This window comes from Pteropus alecto, unplaced genomic scaffold (genome assembly GCF_000325575.1).
Source record: "Pteropus alecto unplaced genomic scaffold, ASM32557v1 scaffold52, whole genome shotgun sequence".
Taxonomy (NCBI): Eukaryota; Metazoa; Chordata; class Mammalia; order Chiroptera; family Pteropodidae; genus Pteropus; species Pteropus alecto.
In genome coordinates this window covers 6,383,261-6,396,505 of record NW_006433941.1, presented here as the reverse complement: position 1 = coordinate 6,396,505, position 13,245 = coordinate 6,383,261, and the positions used below count along the sequence as shown (strand labels likewise).

At 52.2% G+C, this 13,245-nt stretch overlaps 1 protein-coding gene across 1 annotated transcript; it reads right to left on the bottom strand.

Annotated features, from left to right (window-relative positions):
• Positions 1-5,160: 5,160 nt before the first annotated feature.
• KCNJ12 (potassium voltage-gated channel subfamily J member 12) lies at positions 5,161-6,682 on the bottom strand. Its single transcript, XM_025044402.1, has one exon. The coding sequence runs from the start codon at positions 6,632-6,634 to the stop codon at positions 5,348-5,350; it is 1,287 nt and encodes a 428-aa protein (XP_024900170.1). The 5' UTR covers positions 6,635-6,682; the 3' UTR covers positions 5,161-5,347.
• Between the last annotated feature and the right edge of the window lie 6,563 nt (positions 6,683-13,245).

Here is a 13,245-nt window from a genome sequence, read left to right as displayed (position 1 = left end):
AGGGAACTATTCTTTCCCATGGTTGTGTAATATTCCGTACGTTGTTGTATATACTTGTGTTTGTATGCATTTTAGGTATTTGTCCATATATTTGGGGGGCAGGTCTGTATGTTGTGTTAGTATGAGGCTGAAGTACCCTTTCAAACATTTTCTAGCCAGTCAGCGGGTTCACAAAAAGTTATTGGTGTCTGTAGAAGCAGCCTCCATCTGGACCCCCTCCCCTGCCATCCCATATTGCATGTTCCACATGTGCCATGGATCCCTCCCCACTGAGCCCATGGGCAGCTCCTCCCTGGAGCCCTGAAGCAGTGAGGAAAAGTATGAAACTTCAGAGGTTACCATTGCTGTGCATAATTGTGTAGGTTGTAAATGGCAACCTTCGGGTTGTGCAGTATACAACCTGTGCTACTGCATTGCTCCAGAACTTGGTCTGGGGACCCTACCCTGTCCCAAGGCTAAGGTATCAGAACTATAGCTCAGCCTCTGTGCCAAGTCTCAGCAGAGAGTGAGAACAGTCCCAGGCCTCAGCATTGACCTCAGCATTGATCCAGGAAAGGAAAGGAAGAGCCCTCTTAACACCTGGACCCACACAGCCTGGTCCAGCACTCAGAACCCTCAAAGAGCATCATTCCTCCTGTGTTGGATTGCATATGGGGAAACTGAGGCCCAGGGAAGGGCTGCAGCTAGCAGAGACAGGGAAGATGGATCTAGGCACCAGGTCACTGATTCACTCCTTTTTGTCCAGCCTAATTCTCTGGCAGCCTCCATGTAGTTCCCCAATGGACCTCAGGGTCCTGGGGTAGGAAGCCCAGGTACAATCCAAGTGAACATCCCCCAGGTCCTTCACTGAGTTCTCCACTTGTGGAAATAGTTTGAACAAAGGAAAGCATTCTTTCTCTGTGGGTCTCTGCCAAAAGGCCATTGAAATCCCAGAGACTGAACCCTTGGTACAGATGAAATTCTTTTCCCTCAAAATGGGCCTCATGCATCTTCCTTCCTGCACATGCTGTTCCCCCTGCCAGCAGCACTTGTCTGCTCTCCATCCCCCACTAGGCTGATATAGGGGTCTTCCAACCCCTTATCTGTCCCAGCTTCCTCTCCTTTTACAGTGGTGAGAACCCAAGCTGCTATCTTGCTGGGGACCTCCCCTAGCATTAAGGATTCTGGAGTGGGCCTCTAGTCTCCTGCATATGGGAGGTGCAGGTCCAAAGAGATCAAAGCAGTGGCCAAGGTCACACAGCTGGGGAGGTGTGACATCCAGTCATAGTGAGTGATCTGCAACACTCAGGGGCAGTGTGGGAGAGGGTGTGCAGTCATAGGAGAATGAGGGCATGTGTGCTGGCTGAAAGAGCACTCCAGAATCTATGAGGAAGCTGTGTTCTGTCCCCTCTTCCCAAGCTGCTGCCATGTCCCACTCCCACCCTAAAAGGCCCCTATGTCCATCACTGCAGGATACAGGTGGCTAAGGGAGCATAAGAATGGCTAGCATATTCTGGAGCCAAGTGGGGCCTTTCAAACACACATCTCTGCATGGTGGCTCTCAAAGAGATCAAAATTCACTTAATCTGATCTAGTCTCGTGGCCTATATCTTTAGATACTGCTATGTATTGAAAATAACATGAAAATTCTCCAGTTTTACCATTTAAAATATATTTGACATTCTGTGACCACAGGCAGGGCAGACATCCCTTTGCAGGGGCCTCCTTCCCACCAGGGCCCCCAACCCCCACCAGGACCCTCGAGCAGGCAGGGACTGGGAAGCACAGCATCAGCGGGCCACAGAGGAGGCATGCAAGGGTGCACACACAGACATGCCATTCCTTGCTATTTGTGTGCACAATTCTCAGGACCTGCACATACTCACACACATATACACTGCCCCCAGCAGGCAGGCACCATCTCCACTCATGGAAACTGGCACAGCTGCCACACAAATGCACCACACACATGTACATGTTCACATGGACAACCACGCACATGGCATCCTGCCCACAATCACTTACTGCTGGAAGCCAAGGACTCAAATACATGTGTGTAGATATTACCTCATACACACACACACACACACACACACACACACACACACACACACACACACACAGCTTACCCTGGTACACATACTCCACACAGCCTATATGGACATGATCAGGGCAGAGGGCCAGTGGGACTACTGAGTTTATCTGTGCTGATGGCCATGGCTGGTGTCCATCCTGAGCAGTGTGTACCCAGCCTTACAACCTGGTGAATATTTAAGCCAACACCCACATATAAAACACACACACACAAAGACACCTATGGATAATAAACACATAATTTTGTGTGTATGTGTGTGTATACATACACACATACATATCACGTATATATAGAGATCATCATATGCATACATCCATACAACAGTCTCACACGATGATTCCACATGGTCATGCACTTACAGGCAAAGCCATAATTGAATGTTTCATTTGAACATAGATGAGAATTCCACATATAAATCCACATACTTTCTCACATTCTCACAGTCACACACACACTGCCAGTACGGCCCACATAAGCAGCTAAATGTCTCAGAGCAGAGAGTGCCAGAGGCCACATTCTTAGCCCACTCTCAACCTCTGGATGTCCTGGTTCAGGCTGTTGAGAAACTTCTTGGAAACTCCACTGCCTAAGAGGGTGAGGGTGGTAGCAGGTTGGAACACACACCTGCATGTCACACAGACCACACATGACACACATTTACTTGCACACACACACTCATCACACGCCACATGCACGCACGTGCACGAGCATGCCCCACTCACCTGTGCACAGCACAGTCAGTGGGTTAACTAGCTCTCCACACATCACACATGGGCACACATGCCCCCACACACACCTCTCAGGGGCCATGTGATCCTTGCTTGGTATACACACAGTTCCTCCTCCCATCCACCCTCCCATTTCAAGTGCATTAAAGAGGGAGACTGTTTTGGTCTTTAGCACAAGCAATAAATAAATAATACAGGAAAGGAAAAGAAAACGGCAGAAGAGTTTGAAAATGCAGCATCTGCCTTTGGCAGGGAATGAAAGGCAGCATGGAGTTGCTCTCCCACAGGATCTGGGGGCTGACCTGGGAGGTGACAGCCATGAAAGGAGGTATACCAGGCCACCCGAGATTGCCAGAGCCTTGGGGTTCTGGGGTTCCTGGGCTCTGCTCTGGATGGAGTGAGTGGAAGTCTGGTCCACCCTGCCCTGGAAGGATTTCCAGCTCCTGCGCAGTTCCAAGCACTGGCCTCTATGCTGCCCTGATTGTCTAGGGCCACCTTGTCCCTCCCTGGCTCAGCCTGACAATCTAGGCAGGGGTGAGTGGGTAAGTGCTCCTACATCAACTCCACCCTTACCCTCAGGTAAAGCTGAGAATGCCAGCCAGGCTCAGGGCAGGGGGCCATGCCAGGCTGGAAGGAGCCCCTCCAGCAGATCCTGAGAGGAAAGAGCTGCCTCTAGTGCCTTGAGCTGAATCTTCTTGGCCAGAAGTTGGGGTGAGGTCTGAGGCTAGGACAGGGTATGGGGAGTCAGGTCTACCTCAGGCCAGGGACTGCTGGGGTATCTCTGAGTGGGAGCTGATAGCCTATGCCCAGGGCTCTCCACTGCCCCTGACCTCAGGTCAGGTTTCCAGCTACCATGGGGATTGGTGGAAGAGGGAAGAGGCAGGAGACCACACCCAGGCCCCGGCCTCTCTGTGTCTCTCAAGTCTCATCCCCTATTTATATGACTTTACACTCTGTCTCAGCTTCTCCATTTGGGCTAGAGTCTCTGATGCCTTTAGGTTGTGAGCTGTCTTAGGGGCACAGATTGGAGAGGCCTGGTAAGGCAGGCTGAAGAGACACAGTATATTTCTAATACTGACTTCCTTATGGGCCTGGTCATTTAGAAGGGCAGCATTCTTAGCTGTCCTGGGAAAAGTTCCCAGCTCCATCCCAGGGTCCAGCCCCTGCCAACTGTCTTCTCTGCCAAGAACACGCCCACATTGGGCAGCTCAGGGTGCAGGGGCCTGCCTTTGGGCCAGTAGGGCCAACAACCTCTTCCCCATTAGGGTGCTTGGATGCATGTGCCACTCCCAGGGACCTCAGCTGACAATTCCATGCCTTTCCTACAATTGCTTCTTTGCCATTCAGGCAGGATACATCCAGGCTGCCACCCACTTGGACTCACCTGTGCTGCCCCAGGTGCAGGGAGAGTACCACGTCAGTCTAGCCTCTGCAGACAGAGGGGCTAGCAGGGACTTTGCGGTGGAGTCAGGGCAGTGGGAGGGGACAGTGGAGTTTGATAAAAACAGAAACAACTGGGGCCAGACCACTCAGAGTCTCTAAGGCACAATTCACGTGGGGTCCCATTCAAGATGGGGCTGAGCCATTTCCTCCTAGTCTGGGAACTGAGCTTCCCTTCCCACAGAGCCACCCAGTCCTGCATTTCCCAACTGCCCATCACCATGAAAAGAGTGGAGGCCACTGGCCAGAAAAGGAGAAATAAACAAACCCGGAGAATCCGGTGTGTTGGGAGAAAGGGGACGCTCTATGGCAGGCAGGTCTCATATCTGGCCCTGAGATGCACCTCTAAGGTACAAAGTCAAACTCAAAAATCTCAAACTAGTTGTTTCCCAGCCCTTACTCCCACCTATGACATTGGAAAGCTTTTATTATGATCATTAACATGAGCTTGGTTTTTCTATCACAAATGGAATCTAATCTGCTCATGTACATAAAGAACCATGGTGAGCACTGTGCTTACTGTCACTGCACCACCTGCATACGCCTGGCCTTTGCAGAGTAGAGGCCCGTCCAGTCTTAGAGAGCCTTTTGGAGCCTCTACCCAGCTGCCTGCATCCTGGCAGACCAATGGAATTCTAATTGTCCTTAAAAAATTTTTTAATCGTGTTAATTTTTTTTTTTGTAAACAGTCTTACTCAAGTTAAGATTGAGAAAGCCAAAACCCATTGTTTCTCCCCAAGTTAAAAACCAGCAAGGTGCCCTGTAGCCTGCCAGCTTTCTCCCAAAGCCTGGGCAGCTACAGAGCCCTTTCTGGGCAGGCTTCAGCACTTTCCTCAGGCAGAAGCCCCTAACTCCCATGGCCCGGCCCCCAGGAGGCCACCTCCTTGCCCCTGAGCCTGCTTGGGCCTTTGAGGCCGGGGGCTACCAGCTCCAGCTGCCCACTTCCCCGCCAAACTTCCAAGGCCATCATAAAGAACATAAAACATCTAAAGTGCTACTGAGTCTGCAACTGGGACACCTTGCCCATTCTGCTCAAAACCGGAGCCCTCACAGGATGTGGGCCTCTCCTTGGCTGAGTGGATGCTGCATCTTGGCCAACAGTGGCTCAGATCTCAGACTCCCGTCTGTAGGGCCGCTGCTCAAGGGCACCCCCACCAGCTTGGAGTCTGTCAAAGTCATGCCTGGCCTGAGGGCTACTGCTGTCCTGGTCTTCATCTGCTTCATCATCCTCATCACGGCTTAGGAAGGCCAGCTCATTCTCATAGCAGAAGGAGTTGGCGCTGGGCAGTAGAAACTTGTTCTCCACCAGGTCCTTGGCACTGCAGCGGGGCGTGGAGGGTACCTCGTAGGTCTTGTGGAAGTGTGAGTAATCGATCTTGTACTGGTTTTTCTCCTCAAAGAGTACAGGCTCAAAGCGGTGACCCCACAGGATCTCGTTGGCCAGGTAGGAGCTTCGGGCCTGTGTAGTCATGGCAGTAGCCTCCACCATGCCCTCCAGAATAACTACAATTTCAAAGTCATCTGTCTCCAGGTCCTGCTGGCTAATGCCAAACAGCGGGCTGGCCTCATCGATCTCATGCAGGATGGTGATGGGTGACACCAGGAAGATGCGGTCAAGGCCCTTGTCGAAGCCAACATCGATGTCAATCTGGTCCAGTGGGATATACTCACCCTCCTCCGTGACCCTCGGCTTGATAAGCTGAGCCCTCACATGGGCCTCCACAATGTGGCTCTTACGCAGGTTGCCCACACGCCACATGAGGCAGAGTTTGCCATCTCGCAGCGCCACAACAGCATTGTGGCTGAACAGTAGCGTCTGCGCCCGCTTCTTGGGCCTGGCCATCTTGGCCATGATGGCACCAATCATGAAGGAGTCGATGATGCAGCCCACAATAGACTGAGCCACCACCATGAAGACGGCCACTGGGCACTCCTCCGTCACACAGCGCAGCCCATAGCCAATGGTGGTCTGTGTCTCAATGGAGAAGAGGAAGGCTGCCATGAAGCCATGGACCTGCATCACACAGGGCGTGCGACCACGGTCCTCAGCAGGCTCCAGATCACCGTGGACCACAGCAATGACCCAAAAGATGACTCCAAATAGTAGCCAGGAGGCAAGGAAGGCCAGTGAGAAGATGAGCAGCATGTAGCGCCAGCGGATATCTACACAGGTGGTGAACATATCAGCCAGGTAGCGCTGCGACTTCTCATCCATGTTGGCAAACTCAATGTTGCACTGGCCGTTCTTCTTGACAAAGCGGTTTCGGCACCTGCGCCGTGTATGCACCTTGCCATTGCCAAAGCCATTGGTTCCCGACATGGTAACCAGGTGCAGTCCGTCCTCCTCTGATGACACAATGCTGTAGGGATTGGCCCGGCCGGCAGTGGTCATCCCGGGGATGGGGTGGGCAAGCCAGGCCAGCTCCGGGTGGGGTGGCTCCTGCAACAGATAGGACGGCAAGTGTCCCACACTCACCCATGCCTCTGCCCCCACCCAGAACTCTCAGATGTAGCTGGCCAACATTTGACCCTAATTTACCCATAACCAAGCTCCTGATCTTCCTTCTCACCTTAAGCCAGCTCTTTACCCTCCTTCTCAGATTGGAAAACGGCCACTCCATCCTCCCAGCACCTCCAGCCAAAACCCTTGGATTCATCTTCAACTTCTTTTAACCCCACCCCAAGGACTCTGCTTTGAAAATATATTTAGGATTCAACTCCTTCTCTCACCCTCATGACCTGAGTCCCCATCATCACCCACCTGGATCAGCATGGTGGCCACCTCACCAATCTTCCTGCTCCTGCTCCCACCCAATCTCAGTCCAGCAGCAACCAGGGGAAGCCTGTCCATCATCTGCTCAAAGCCAGAGTTCCTGCTGGCACCTGCAGGGCCTGCATGAGCAGAGCCCAGGACCCCTCGGATCTCACCTCCCCATCACTCGCCCTGCTGTAGCCCACTGTTCCTTAAACCCACCCTGGACTCTCTCTTCCCATTTTCCCACCACCTCCCTCTTTCAGGTCTTGACTTTCATGCCATAAAAACATCTCCAGAGGCCTCCCTGTGCCTTCAGAAGATGGTACACCCCTCCCAGGTCCCCACTGTAACCCCACAGCCCTGACCTCGAACCTAATAATGGTAGTAATAATAACAGCAATGATGCACACGGGGTTGCACTTGGCTGCCATCCCTACCATGAGACTGTTGGCCACCTGAGCACAAACAGCTTGCTGTTTCCCTCAATAGTGTCTCACCCCCAGGGCCTAGAAACAGCTCTGTTCCCCAGGACATCCCAAGCTGGGCCCCACCCACCCTCCTGATGCTCTTTGCCTCAGGCACCCACTCAGCACTCATGTCTCCTGTCACCAGCAGTAGCTAGGAGGAGACCACTGAGTCAGTGCCCAGAGGGGTCACTGACTGGCTGACCGCAGTCCAAGGGCCTCCCCCACTCCCACCTTCCTCAGCTCTAAAGAGTACATTAGGGGCACTTAGAAGTGTCACTGTCCTTGGCCTACTCAGGGGACCATCTGGTTGGCCTGCTGCACACACACATACTCACACACACTTGGCCATCTCAGCGCATGCCCCATGGAACTGCATCTTCACCAGACAAACACTGCTCCCATGGCTGGTGGTATGTGTCCAGCACCTAGACACACAGGCCAGTGGCCACTCCTTCTCCAGTGCCCTGCTGGCTCCAGGACAGCCTGCTGGTGCCAGGCTGAGGCATCTGCAGGCTGGGGGCCATGGCACCACTTGGCCCTGTGAGCACTAAGACAATCTGGCCATTAGCTTCAGGGCTTTCAGTGCTCAGGACCTCAGCTTGTCTCAGCAGGGCTGGGCTGGCCTGAAAGGAGGGGTAGACCCCTGGCCAGTTGGCCTGGCTAGGACACTGAGGAGTTGGACATGTTCCTCCCCACAAGCAGGGACCCCACACACCCCCAATCCCCACCTGGTCAAAGCTAGACAAGGCTGGGAGCCCTTGAGCATCCAGAAGACAACAAGGCCCCAGAGGAGAAGGTCCCTGGGAGGCTGAGCCAGAAGCAGGGAGGCAGGTAGCTGGGCACCCACTAGAGGCTTGGAAACTGAAAGTGATATAGCCAGGAGGTAACAATGCTAAGATTCAGCCCTCATCTGTGTGACCAGGTACAGCCAGAGCCTCAGAGGAGCAATGACCTCTGACCTCTGCTCCAAACATCTGGGAGACAAGTGAGGGTACAGCCCTCAGACTACAAGGCTGCAAGGTCTTTCAGGGTCTGTCTTGGTCACCAGATGCTGCTGAGTCTCCAGAGCTGGCATGTACATGATGCTCACATGGCACTTACTGCCTGAGTGAACCAGCTCCTCAAACCACAGGTAAAGCAAGTCAAACACATAAGCGAATGCTCTTAAATCATCTGGACAATAGCTCAAGGAGGTAGGTACTATCCTTACTTCTAGCCTCTGAATGCAGATTCAGAAAGGTAAAGTGACTTCCCCAAACCCACACAGCCAATAAGCAGGAGAACTGAGATTTGAATCATTTTTGTCAAATGCAAGGTCTCCCATTATGGAGCCCCAGGCTCTGCAGGGGCCCCTCTTCATGCTCCATCCTCACCCCACAGGTGCTCCAGCTGACCACCTCACCATGGGTCTGAGGAGCTGAGGCTGGAGGCCGTAATGAAGAATGCTGCTTCTGCCTGGGCCAGGAGGCAGGGAGTTGGCAATGGTGAGGACCCCGGGGACTTTGCCGGAAGATGGCTCAGCCCCAGATTCCTGGATCCTCCAGAAGGAGGTGGTCTGAGTCGAGGTACTCAGATGCTGGCAGGAGGCTGCCAGATTGCAGGGGGTGGGTTTGTATGGCCTGGAAGCCTTGAGGGATGTCCAGTGGGTCATGGCTGCTCCAGCTGGGGCTCCAAGCAACTCAAGGTCTGTATAATACAGAATTACAATAATCAAAGGCCAGAGGGCCCAGCCTGGTGCACTGCTCCTGGCAGCTGGGCAGCCTCACACCTACCTGGTCAGCTCCCAGGTTGATGGGGCTGCTGCAGTGACTCCTGGCATATCTTGAGTCCCAGACTATGTCACACAAGCCTGGGAACTCCCTCTTCTGTTGACTTTACTCCTAAAATTAACAAGATCGTGTTCACACCCACTCCCCCTTTTCTCAGAACTGGAAACTTGAGACTCAGAACAAAGTCACTTGTCCAAAGTCACCCAGAAACTAAAGAACACAAGAGTTGGAATCCTGTGTATTGATCCAGTCCTCAGCCTCTCATGCCCTCATTGTGCTGTGCGTGTGCACACACTCATGTGTGTGTGTGCATGTGCATGTGTGTATGTGTGTGTGAGATGCTCAGGGTATAGGGAGCCCCTCGCAGACTGTTGGTGAATACAGCACCACAAAGAAAGACCCAGAAGAGGATCCATGAGTAGAAACCCCAGCCCCACAAACTTGCCAAATGTCCCAAGGATACTCCTCACACACAAACACAGTCATGGCAAGAAGGCTACACAGCTCTGCAGTCTTTAAGGACTCAATTTAAGAAATGTGGAACAATATCCTCAAGGATATACAGGCCTGATTGACTCTTACTCTTACATACGGTTAAATCAGATAAGAAATGGAATTAGATTTGTTTTCTTAGAAGAGGCCTTAGCAAGCAAGGAGGCCAGCTCCCCTTTTTTATAGATGAGAAAATTGAGGCTGAGACTCATCCCAGGTCACAAAGCAACTTGTAGACAGAAGTGAGATGGTAAAGATAACAGGACCATCATCAGCAGATGCCCAGCTTGGCCAGCGGGGGTCCAGAGCATTGCTGGGACGGAACAGAAGAGAAGCAATAGGGTGCACTACCTGAGCTAGAAAAGGCGACTTCCACACCAGAGACAGCAGCGAATCAAGCCAACAGGCAGAGAATAGGCAGTGGAGAACGTGGACCCAGAGCCCCTGAGAGGTAGCGAAGCTGTCCCTGCTGACCCCAGTGGCTATGGACACAGCCTCCTGGCACCCAGAGTGTTCAGAACACTGGTCAGGCCTGGGCTGGGAGCTCTTAGAGAGGCAGCTACCACATGACCAGTGGGAGGGGCCTGAAAGTCCCTGGGAGGGGCCTCTCAATAGAGCTGGACACTCCATGCCCAGAACACTGAGGCTCTGGATACCTCAGGTTTCGGTGACATCCGGGAAAAGAACAGGGCAAGGTCTTGGCCCATATTCTCAGATGTCAAAAAAAGCAGTGACTAGAAGGGCTAGTGGAGGGGGCTCCAAGGGGACAGGTCTAAATGTCTCCTTCCACCAATGCACAGACAGCCTCTGCCCACAGTGAACACCCATGGCCTGCAAACATGCAGAGCAGGCTCTCTGTGCCAAGGCCATGCTAGGCCCGAGGAGAGAAATAGCAATGACACATTGGTATGTGCTGGGGCGGGGGGAGGTGTGATCAATTTACCATCAATTCCCCAGGCCCTTACCACTCCAGGGCCCACTGCCCAATTTCCAACCACCAACATCAGTCTTTTATCCCAAAAGCTCTCTCCAGCCACTGAAGAATGCTCTGCCCATGCATTGAGCAGGCAGAGGAATGAATGCCCCAGGAGCAGCCTTCAGTCAGTGATCAGCTCCCTGTCCTCCACAGGCACACTCTGGGGACACACTCTGGGGTACCTGCTCTACATTGCCTCCTCAGGTTCCTTGGTCAGACTGAGCTCCAGTTGCCCCCAGCAGGGACTGTCAAAAATACACCCCATTGGGCAGTGGGCCCTGGAGTGGTAAGGGCCTGGGGAATTGATGGTAAATTGATCACACCTCCCCCCGCCCCAGCACATACCAATGTGTCATTGCTATTTCTCTCCTCGGGCCTAGCATGGCCTTGGCACAGAGAGCCTGCTCTGCATGTTTGCAGAGTGGCTCCTTCCCTTCCTGGTCTCACCGACCACTAAACTACCTGCACAGAACCTTGTCCCTTGGGCCTCCCTCACAGGCCTCTCCGTGGCAAAGGTGCCTGAACTGGCGCCTTCTCTCCCAGATGCCTCAAAATACCACATGGGCAATATGGTTCCTCCTCTTCTTCCATACTTCTTTCTCCCCTTTCCCCTCCCTCACCTCTTCTCCTCCTCCTCTTTCTCACCTCCTCCATACCCTCCTCTTCTCCTCACTCTCACCTTTCCCCTCCTCCCACTCTTCATGGGGTCAGTTGGCAGTCTGACCACTTCTTTAGTTGGCCCAGCCAGAAGTCTGGCCTTCTTCTTCTCCTTCAGCCCCCTATGTCTACTCCCTCACCAGTTCCTATGTATTTTACCTCCTAAATTCTCAAAGCCATCCAGCCATCTCCTTGCCCACAGCCACCTACCTTCCCAAGCCACTCCTGTCTGGACACAGCAACAGGCTCCTGCTGGATTTCATTGTGATGACCCTCCACCCCATGGGGTCCAACCCCCAAATCACAGCCAAAGGGAATCTTTAAAATTTTCTCATCCATTAGAGATCAGCTGAAGGCCACTACTTCCATGAAGTCCTTTTGGATTCTCTGGCCCTGGGTTTCTACTCTACCTTGGGCCAGTAGCTACTCTACCTTGTATAAGAGTTGACCTTGCTCAGGCCCCATCTCTGGCCAACCTTAGAGGCCCAGAGGCTGATGCAGGCCTAGCACAGAGAGAGCATCCAGAAAATGCTCACTGACCAGAAAAAAGGATGAGAGAATAAGCAGTTGAATAGAGAAATGGGTGAGGAGATGGATGGATCAATAAATGAGTAGACAGATATATGTACAGATGGGTAGTCGAGCATAAGGATGGATAAACAGGACTGACAGATGCATGGATGGATGGATTGGTGGTGACCAGAGAGATGGATGGGTTACGTGGGTGAAAAACTATTAGATGAGTTGGATGAGTAGATTAGTGAGTGAATGAAAAGATGGATGAATCAGTGGATGGAAAGATGGATGGGTGGCTAGGTGAGTGGATGAATGGCTGGGGAGTAGATGAATAGTTGGGAGAAGAGTGAATACATGGATAGAAAGATGGCTGCATGGATTGGATAGGTGGATAGATTGGTAGGTGGATAGCAAATGGATGGGGGGATGTGTGGATAAATAATGGGTGAATGAGAGGTTGATTAGGTAGATGAATACATAGATGAGGGGGTAGGTGGGTACACAGATGAGTGTTTGGTTAAATACATGACAGGTGCACATCAGTGACCTTAATCTTACCTCTTGAACCCTATCTTCTAAGTAACAGTGCTGAGCAGGCAAGTGGCTGTCTTCAAGGCTGCCTTAGCAGCAGCTGCCATTTCCCAGGCACCAGTCGGAGAGGAATCAGTCACTAGAAGACCCTAAAGTTAACAAAGCAAAGCCAAATTACTGCAGACAGTGCCACTCTCCTTAGAGGGGCTCAGAAGTCAGAAATTTCCACATTAACCCACATTTCTGCTTCTCCAGGGCCACATGGGAGATGGAGGTAGCCTCCCACACTTCTGATGCCCCACACCTTCACAGCCTGTGAGCTTGTTTATAACAAACTTTCAGAACCAGAGAAAGGCAGAACAAGATGGGTCCCCAAAAAAATAACAGCTGATAATTAGCAAGTGCCTACTGTATCCTAGACACTGTGGTAAGTGTTTTACAGACATCAACTCGTGTAATGCTCACAACAACCCACAAGATTGGAACTATTGCTATTCCCGTTTCAGAGAGGTAGGTAATGTGGTAATTCTCCTAAGGTCACAGAGGAACTCAGGTCCCTAGCCTGTGCTGCTAGTCACCACCTGCAGAGCTTTCCCAATGCCAATAACATTGTGGATGGATGGATGGATGGATGGATGGATGGATGGATGGATGGATGGTGGATGGATGGACGGACGGACGGATGGATCAATTGCTTGATGGATGATGGATGGACGAGTGGGTGAATGAAAGGGTGACGGATGGATAAATGAATGTGGATGCATGGATAGTTGGGTGGGTGGATGGATGGACAGATGGATGCATGGACGGATGGATGGATGAGTGGACTGATTATGAATG

What these genes read in the sequence shown, in the direction of transcription:
- KCNJ12 (XM_025044402.1), bottom strand. Translation starts at nt 6,634, where the DNA reads ATGACCACTGCCGGCCGGGCCAATCCCTACAGCATTGTGTCATCAGAG.